Here is a 9,953-nt window from a genome sequence, read left to right as displayed (position 1 = left end):
GGGGACCCGGGCAGGCGGAGAGCACTGAGCGTCAGGATGCAGCCGCTGGGGAACTGTTCTGCACTGGAAAGACGGAGACCCACTGCGGCGGGCGTGCCAGGTTGGTGATTGGGGTGGGGCGGGGTGACGGAGAGGGGCGGGGCGACGGTGAGGGGGCGGGGCGACGCGGGCCACCGAGCGTGTTCGGGGCGGGGCCCTGGAGGTCACGTGGGCGGGACCTCAGTGGCTTAGCTTGCCCTGCTCTCCATTGCTCAAACGCGTTACGGCCATGAATTCTTGGGTTAAGGGCAAAAGCTGCTTAGCACCAGGCTTGCTGCAGCACCAGGTGGCCATCGTCACCGGTGGGGGCACGGGCATCGGGAAGGCCATCGTGAACGAGCTCCTGCATCTGGGTGCGTGAGCAGGTCCCTGGGCTAGGGTATCCAGAGGGAGGGGTCCTCGGAGGCTTGTTTAATCGGGAGCGGGTCGGGCAGCGGGCAGGGGGCGGGGGCGGTCGGGAGCCAGCGGATGGTAGCGGATGGAGAGCGTTGCGTTGCAAAGCAAAGGAAGTGTAGCTGTGGGTGGAATTAGAACCGCGAGCGCGAGTGGGGAGAGAATTCTTTCTAAAAAGTTATGGACAAGCATTGGATGGACTATTTGTAAACTAAAGGGGAATTTTCGAGCCAAAGATACAGTGCCCGAGGTGGGGATTAAGGAAATGTGTGGAAGCTTGCTATGGAATTAATTATGAAACTGTTATCACTATTAATATGTAATTATGGAGTCGTTATGGTCAATTAATTATTCATATGGAATTGGTTATGTATTTTGAATTAATTCTAGGGAATTTCCTGACGGTCCAGTGGTTAGGATTCAGCGCTTTCACTGCAGTGGGCCCAGGTTCAATACGTGGTCAGGGAACTAATATCCCGCAAACCATGCAACTGTGGCCAAAAAACCCCCTGTTTTTTTTCATTCTATTTATTGCCTGATGAATGATTAGGAAATTTGGAAAGACTACTGGAAAAGTTTTTAACATGTGAAGAGGCTCCTATCATATAATCTTGAATCTCTTAATATTTACCTTGACTTTGGGGTTAAGTGGGCTTCCCTGGTGGCTCAGAGGTTAAAGCATCTGCCTGCAATGTGGGAGACCTGGGTTCCGTCCCTGGGTTGGGAAGATCCCCTGGAGAAGGAAATGGCAACCCACTCCAGTATTGTCTGGTGAATCCCATGGACGAAGGAGCCTGATGGGCTACAGTCCACAGGGTTGCAAAGAGTCAGACACGACTGAGCCACTTCACTTCACTTCACTTTTGGAGTTAAGTAGGTGGTAATGGCCATGAAGTTTCACCAGGGTCAGATTACGAAATGCTAATCTCGAATCAGGGACAAGCACATATATGTGTAGAAGAGTGTAATGTTCAGTAGTGAGACGTGATAAGGGAAATGAATAAATCAGTAACAATGAAATATGCTGCTATTTAAATACCTTGCTATTGAAGAATTTATGTTGTCAAGTGCATATCATATAATTTAAAAAGTAGGATTCTAAACAAAATACAGCATTCCAGTTTAATTGTTAATGAAAGATGTATATGCAGAAAAGACTGGAAAGAAGTTTACAACATTGTTAATCAGCAACTGCTTTTTCTAGAAATGATTTGAATGATGAGTGGTTAAATTGTATTCATTTTTCAGATCTTTTTAATGAACACATAAATTGTCTTTGCTTCCCATATGTTTCTAATGCTTGGCACATAGTATGAGCTTAAAAAAATGAAAAAATACATCTCAATTAGAAAAAACAAGGGAAATTAGCATTTCTTAAAAGTCCATCTAGTCAGGGCTATGGTTTTTCCAGTAGTCATGTATGGATGTGAGAGTTGGACTATAAAGAAAGCTGAGTACCGAAGAACTGATGCTTTTGAACTGTGGTGTTGGAGAAGACTCTTGAGAGTCCCTTTGTAGGAGGAAACAGACAGAACAGGCTCCGTCTTGAAAGCAGGACTCCATTTTGGCCTGGACTGTGGACTTTGAGCTATATGCCCAGTATCTATGGAAACAACATACCAACTGGAAAACCAGACCTCCTGGATGGAAGAACCCCAGGGCTCATAGCTAGACTCTTCATTGCCTAAAAGAATACCCTAATTATCTGTGTAACCAGATAGAATCATAAATTCTATTACGCTTATTGGGGTATGACCACAGGCCTATTGATAATTGTCCACTGTTAACTACCTAGGCTTAAGGCATATGAATCACGGGTTAACTTTGATTGCATCTTTCTCTTCCTTTGTTCAGACGAGTTTCAGGGAATTTGGGGAGGTGGGTTTGGGCACGTACACTTAGGGTATATAAGGTTTTCACAAAAACTGGTTGGGGTCCTTGGCTAAGAGGAGACTCTGCCTTGGGCCCTCCGGTATAATAAACTGCACTTCACTATCTGCATCATCCTTCTGAGTTTGTTTCCAGAACGCGTGGCTACAACATTTGGTGCCTTGTCTGGGAAACTCCTCACTTTGAGGAGACCAGTCTCATTTGAGGCCACCCCGAGTCTTTGTGGCTTGAATCTCCTAGAGGGGGGAAGGCACCTTGCCCCTCTGGAAGAATTCAGCCTTTCAATGCCTGGTTTCTTCGCTTTGGCAGGTAGTGAACGGCAGCAAGGGAACTGAGCGCTCAGGTGAGGAGGAACCTACCCGTCAGGGTGGAAGAGGGGGCCTGATCACCCCCCCTGGGAGGGACTAGAAGGAGCTGGGACCCACAGGAGCCTGGAATCGACAGGCGGCAATTGCTTGGTACACAGGTTGACAAGCATGTTAGGGCGTAGGAAGGAAATTTGTGAATGTCATTTAGGAGGAGGTGTCCATGCTGTCTTAGGGAAAATTATTACCAAGCAATCGCCAGGGGATTGTTAGAAGAAACTTGGTCTTTGTGTGCTCATATTCTGCCCTCCCCAAGGAGGTGTCCCATCTGCTGTGAAACTCTTGACCCCCTCAGAATTGTCAGGCTAGAAGGTGGAGTATACGTAAGTGAATACAAATTGGCTTTTCTGAAGATGGCCTGGAATGTGAGATATTTAACCCATCTGTTTTCATCCACACCTGATCAAACCCACCAAGGCAGAACAATTTTTAAAAGTTAAGTGAGAAACAGTCTTGGACCACGTGGTGTTCTAGTTTGGCCATGCCAACTGGCAGGTGAAGACACACCGATCCCCCTTCTCCTTCTGGGATCTGACAAATAAGGCTCTTCTCACCCCAGTCAAGAAGGAGACGGAATGGCAATATAAGTGTTTCATTGAGTGGAAATGAAGTACATAGGGTACCGAGAACTTTGTAGACAGACCAAAAAGGAAAAGTAGAAGAAGGTCTGAGAAGGTAAGCAAGATGGGGGGAAGTGAATCTAAGCCAACTGTATTGGAGTGCATGATTGCCAGAGTTCAGCTCCAGCAGCCAGGGATTCAACCTGAAGGGGTGAGCGGTGTCGGTGAGAAACTGAGGCAGCCTCTCACTTTTTTTTGGACTGCCTGTTTATTTCAAGCTTATGATTCTCTTTTATACTTTTACAAAAGCATTAGGTCAGAGGTTTGATATTTTTAGCTCCCATAGACCCAGATTTATTTTTCTCCAAAAATCATTGTTGCCCCTCAGAAGGAGTTCCTTCCTCAGCGATTCTCTTATCTATTTTTTCTCATGTGTCCTTGTGAATACACTGTAACTCATGCTAATGTCTGGGCTGCATACCATGTTCCTCAGTTTAATTCTTATCTTTCTAAGTCCTGTTTGCCCCTAGTATCCTAAGCTCACTGTTTCTAAGAAAGGGCTTCTAGCTATAAATATCTCTAAAGTCCCTAATCTCTCTAAGCTATAGTAGAATATGCTAACATTACAGCATCCCTTAAATCTTTAGCTTCTAACTATTTTAATTATTCCTAAGCCCTAAATTCAGCAAACGCCTTTGCCATAAACACTTTCCTCACAAATAGGCTTCAGATAGCAATCCCTCCCATGGTTTCAAGCCTCTGTGCTCACTCTGGAACACTCTTTTGTAAAAGTTCTTGAGCAAATGTCAATGATTAACTTTATTCTTTGAGCACAGCTGCAGAAGGCTTTATGCCTTCTCAAGCTCCTCTCAAAAACAATAAGCACCTTAATATTCTCTTCAGTCAACTTAGCTGAGGAAAGGAAAAAACAAGTCAGAATCACAAAGCCTAACTCCTTTATTCTGGGTCCGTGCCTGCGGAACAAAGGGAGGGGGTTTAGGGCCGTGCTTCCATTTTGTCAGTAATGCCTAACGTGTCTCCCGACACATGATGAAAAATTTAAAGAAGGGATTTGGAGGAGACTGTGGGGTGAAGTTGACACCTAACCGCCTCCACAGACTCTGTGAGGTCGAAGCCCCCTATGGGAGTATGATGCTACCAGAGGACCCCATGAACTTAAAAACAGTGGAAGCAGTCTATACAGTAGCCACAGGAGAGCCAGAACATCTGGATCAGCATCCATATACTGACTCATGGCTGGGGTTAGCTCAAGACCTTCCTACTTGGACAAGCTTGTGTATCCAAAAGGGAAAGAAAAAAACATTAATGGCACAAAAATTGACTGGTGATAAAAAAGGAAATTCTACAGGATTTGGACAGGGCTGACCTTCCCCTCCCCCATAGTGGATAATGATGCGCCTGCCGCCCAGTGCTCTACCAGGACCGGAGGCCACCTTAATGCCTGATCCAGGGCCAGGTGAAGTCCTGCAGCAGCCGCTGCTCCTCCGCCAGCTCTCCCCAAGGTCGTAGAGCCACCACCTCGGCAGGTTCTGATCCCGATGACAGAAGCCTCTGGCCAACACTTCCAGGATCCGGCTCCAGCTGAACCGCCCAAGCTATACCTGCCTCTCCTGGTTAGTACTGACAAGAGGGGGAGGGAGACATTGGAATTAAGCAGAGACTGCGCTGTGCTAGAGAGCCGGAGGGAACGAAAGAGAACAGACGAGATTTACAATGCAAGCTGCTGGTCTGGGAAAGTCTATCTCGGGCCCACCAGGAAACCTCATCTGCCCCAGGGGCAGGACAGTTGTTCAACCGGTCCCAACGGAGGGCCTGGGCCCCATTACAGCCAAACCAGTGTGCCTGGTGCCGAGCTTTTGGCCACTGGAAGAAAGAATGCTCTAAGGCAAGGAAGGAGAAGGAAGCTCCCGCAATTGTGGGGCTTGCTGACTTGGAAATTAAATAGGGCTGCCGAGGCTCAGAGATATTAGGTCCCCGAGAACCCATGGTAACCTTAAAAGTGGGGGACCAAACATTCTTGAGTGCCCAGTACCCCTGTTGGGAAGAGACTTGCTCTCCATACTAGGAGCACAAGTGACTTTCTCCCCGGAGGAGAGGCCCACCTTCTGGATGGACACTATGACTTATTTGTTCTCTCTCTCAATACCCCCCAAGATGAGTGGAGGTTGCATGAGCCTCTGAAGGAAGAACCAGGTGGGCTGGAAAGCATGAGAGAGAGCTAACTCAATTATTCCCTGAGGTCTGGGCAGAAGACAACCCCGCCCCCCCCAACCAGGCTGGCTAAATAGAGTCCCAGGCCAGCATACTGCCCCACATCAATAGATTAAAACAAGCGGGCATTCTGGTAGAGTGCCAGTTGGCTTGGAATATACCAGTCCTGCCAGTAGAAAAGGAAGGAGGACAGGATTATAGGCCTGTACAGGATATCTCAGGCTAGTCAGCCAGGCTACTGTGATTTTACACCGCACTGTTCCAAACCCCCATACCTTACTTAGCCTCGTCCCACTGAGGACTAAAGTTTATACTTGCCTAGATCTCAAGGATGCCGCCTTCTGCATACACCTTGCCCCAGCGTCAAAGCCCATCTTTCCCTTTGAATGGGAAGATCCAATTAGGGACACCAAACCACAGCTCACCTGGACTCCCCCACAAGGGTTTAAGAATTCCCCAGCCATCTTTGGGGAAGCCTTGGCTTCTGACTTGGAGTCATTCCACCCGGAAAAGTACAGATGTTGGCTCCAACAATACGTGGATGACCTGCTGCTGGTTGCTGAGACCAAGAAAAAATGCTGGGAAGAGACAAAAACACTGCTCCAGCTGCTGATGGAAGCAGGTTACCAGGTGTTAAAGAAGGCACAGATCTGCAAGGACGACGTAAGATATCTGGGGTTTGTTTTAAAGAAGGACACACGATTCCAGACCCTAATTGGGTCCTATATACTTATGGCACTGGCCTGATAAATCAAAGACAACGGCTGTCAAGTTAGCCAAAGCAGAATTATTGGTACCAGAGAAGCTGGCACACACTCTGTTAAGCCAAACACACCAAGCAACACACCTAGGCTATGCTGCCTGCTCACAGGTTAATGCTGCCTCTTGGCACAGACAAAAACCTCTGGAGATTCAGCTGAAAGGCACGCTGCCCTTTGAACACCTGGGAGTGGACTTGACTGAAATGAAACCTCACTGACACTAGTTACCTACTGGTCATGGTATGTACGTTCTTGGGATGGGTAGAAGCTTTTCCTACTTGGACTGAAAGAGCATCAGAAGTAGCCTGGTGCCTGCTTAGGGAAATAGTTCCCAGATTTGAATTTCCTACCAGCACTGGATTGGACAATGGCCCATCTTTCGTAGCTGATTTAGTACAACAAGTAAGCAAAACTTTAAACATCAAATAGAAACTGCACACTGCATATAGGCCCAGAGTTCTGAGATGGTAGAATGAACCAACCAGACCCTTAAAGAGACTCTCCAAGTGGATCATAGAGACTGACTGCTCCTGGGTAGACTTGCTTCCTATGGCTCTGCTCAGACTCAGGATGACCCCACAGTCGCAATTGTGTATGGGAGGCCCCCTCCCATAATAAAACAGATGTCAACAAATTTGCTTCAGGTAAGGGGAGATGGGATTTCACAGCAGATGGAACTGGGTAAGGTAATAAATTGGGTAACTAAGTTTGTATAAGAAAGGGTGCCGTTCTTCCTTGGGGAACAGATTCATGATTTTGTGCCCATGGATCAGGTATAGGTCAAGGACTGGAAACACGACTCCTTGGCCCCACATTGGAAGGGTCCATATACTGCTGTTCTAACCACTCCTACGGCAGTTAAAGTTGCAGGTGTCACTCTCTGGATCCTCCACATGAGGGTAAAGAGAGAATACCACGCAGACCCAGAGGACGCCGAGTGGACTATACAAAGGGACCCCACTGATCCCCGTGAAACCAAGATCATCTTAAAAAAAAACGAGGTGAAGCTCTACAATCAACTGCTGCTACAAGGACTTGCTGGTATCATCTTCAGACTAACCATAACAGCAAAAGGAGGGACCTGTGCTATAATTAATGTTGAATGTTGTGTATATATTCCCGATTTATCTGGCAATATATCAGCCACCCTAGATGACATGAAGGGTAAAAGCTATGTCTGATGATCTTTTTGGACTTTGGTCCTATCTTGGGTGAAGGGTGATTGGTGGAAAACTATATTTACCATTGTTACAGTTGCCTTGATAGTTCTGCTTTGCGTATTCTGCATTTTACAATGTATTATGAACTTTGTAACCCAGAGGTTGGTGTCATCCGGCTCCTTCTTGGGCCGGACTGTGGACTTTGAGCTATATGCCCAGTATCTATGGAAATGACATACCAACTGGAAAACCAGACCTCCTGGATGGAAGAACCCCAGGACTTATACCTAGACTCTCCACTGCCTAAAAGAATACCCTAATTATCTGTGTAACCAGATAGAATCATAAATTCTATTATGCTCATTGAGGTATGACCACAGACCCATTGATAATTGTCCACTGTTAACTACCTAGGCTTAAGGCATATGAATCATGGGTTAACTTTGATTGCATCTTTCTCTTCCTTTGTTCAGACTAGTCTCAGGGAATTTGGGAGGTGGGTTTGGGCACGTACACTTAGGGTATATAAGGTTTTCACAAAAACGGGTTGGGGTCCTTGGCTAAGAGGAGACTCTTCCTTGGGCCCTCCAGTGTAATAAACTGCACTCCACTATCTGCATCATCCTTTAAGTGAGTCTGTTTCCTGGAACACGTGTCTACAACACCTTGGATTGCAAGGAGATCCAACCAGTCAATCCTAAAGGAAATCAATCCTGAATATTCATTGGAAGGACTGATGCTGAAGCTGAGACTCCAATACTTTGGCCACCTGATGGGAAGAGCTGACTCATTTGAAAAGACCCTGATGCTGGGAAAGATTCAAGGCAGGAGGAGAAGGGGACAACAGAGGATGAGGTGGTTGGATGGCATCACCGACTCAATGGGCATGAGTTTGAGTAAACTCCGGGAGTTGATGATAGACAGGGAGGCCTGGTGTGCTGCGGTCCATGGGGTCACAAAGAGTTGGACACGACTGGGTGACTGAACTGAACTGAATCTGACCCTGTTGCAACTTCATGGCCATTACACTCTACATTACTCCCAACACCAAACTATATCCCTGTTCAGGAAAATCCCTAAGAAAAGTAGTCTCGGTTGTCATTTTCTGTGAAGGTCAGATACCAGGGCTTCACAGCAGATTCATCAGATCCTGGCTCAACCTTCCAGTGTACTTGTAAAAAACAATAGTGTTGTATTGGAAATACATTTCCTTCAATGAAAGAATATGCAAATACTTTTTACTCTGACTTGCTCAGCTTAATTTTTTTCTACCAGAATTAATGGCTGTTTCTGAAAATTGTTACAGAAACCCAAATCGGGCAAATTAAACAGTAGTCAATTCTCTTTCCAGTGAGAAGGCTACTATTTTGGGGGGTGAAATACAAGTTGGATTTTGAGGCAAGTAGTGATTATTGTGTTGTCTTTCACATCCAAATGATTTTGACTGTTCCTTTTCGGTGAGGATGGTGAAAGCCCTAGCTCACAAGAGTAAGATGTAGTGAACAGAGCTGGAACTCTCTTTCATCTATGTAACAGATGCTGTTAGACAAAAGGAGCCCTGATTCCATCAAGAAATATGAACCTAAGACCATTCACATTGAATTCAAGCCAAATCCTTGTCTCTGTCCTCAAGTTAGTCATTCCCTTTCTGTGACAGTGGCTCAGCTAGTAAAGAATCCGCCTGCAATGCAAGAGACCTGGGCTTGATCCCTGAGTTGGGAAGATCCCCTGGAGAAGGGAAAGACTACCCACTCCAGTATTCTGGCCTGGAGAATTCCATGGACTGAATAGTCCAAGGGTTCGCAAGGAGTCAGACACGACTGAGTGACTTGCACTTTCACTTTCTGTGACAGTGGATGAAATGAAAGTAGGCATTGCAAGTGGAAATTGTGGGCAAGACAGCACTTTTCGTTGCTCTGGTGACTAGGTTCTTACCAACACCTGGGACCTAGAAGGTGCCGAAATGGAGCACTCTGAGTTGAAGATTGAAAGGAATCAGTATCAACCCAGGCAAAAATCAATATATTTGGCTACAATTTCCTCAGATGTGGAAATCACTCATTATTTGCTGGTTACTTCAGTACCTTGTTCTAAGTAAGTTTATCTATGTGAGTTTGTCTTGCAACTCATATAAACAAAAATGTTCATCCAAATCGTTTAGCATAAAGGTGAGAAGGATAATATCTAATAATTTTATAAAATAAGAACATTGCAATAAATTCAGGCAGTATTGAAGTATATAAAAGAAAACTAAAATGAGCTTTCCCATTCTGCCCATCTCCTAAACCCCCTTCCTGGTGATTTTCTATAAGTCACCCACATTCACAAATATACACACGTGTCTGTATTTTTTTTATTTATAAAACCAAGACTGTAGTATTGTTGTGGTATGCATATGTAATAATTTATTTAACCATTCCTTTAATGGAATTGTAGATTTCTAGTTTTACCCACCATTGCAACATTCTGCCTTGTAATACCTTTATACCCTGGTTCAAGTTTATATACCAGTTAAAATAAATAGCCTTTTAAAGTTGTGTCCCAGGGTAGCTC

At 45.6% G+C, this 9,953-nt stretch overlaps 1 protein-coding gene across 2 annotated transcripts in view; it reads left to right on the top strand.

Moving 5' to 3' along the window:
* The first annotated feature begins 254 nt into the window (after positions 1–254).
* PECR (peroxisomal trans-2-enoyl-CoA reductase) overlaps positions 255–9,953 on the top strand; it is a 50,869-nt gene continuing 41,170 nt past the window's right edge. For both annotated transcript variants that reach the window (XM_052635675.1, XM_052635674.1), the window contains exon 1: positions 255–392. In XM_052635675.1, the coding sequence (XP_052491635.1) occupies positions 269–392 (124 nt within the window). In that variant the 5' untranslated portion in view covers positions 255–268. The remainder of the gene's footprint in view (positions 393–9,953) is intronic.

The sequence above is a fragment of the Budorcas taxicolor genome, chromosome 2 (assembly GCF_023091745.1).
Source record: "Budorcas taxicolor isolate Tak-1 chromosome 2, Takin1.1, whole genome shotgun sequence".
Lineage (NCBI taxonomy): Eukaryota > Metazoa > Chordata > Mammalia > Artiodactyla > Bovidae > Budorcas > Budorcas taxicolor.
Note: the sequence above shows the minus strand (reverse complement) of the source record. Positions and strands in the feature narration are given on the sequence as shown.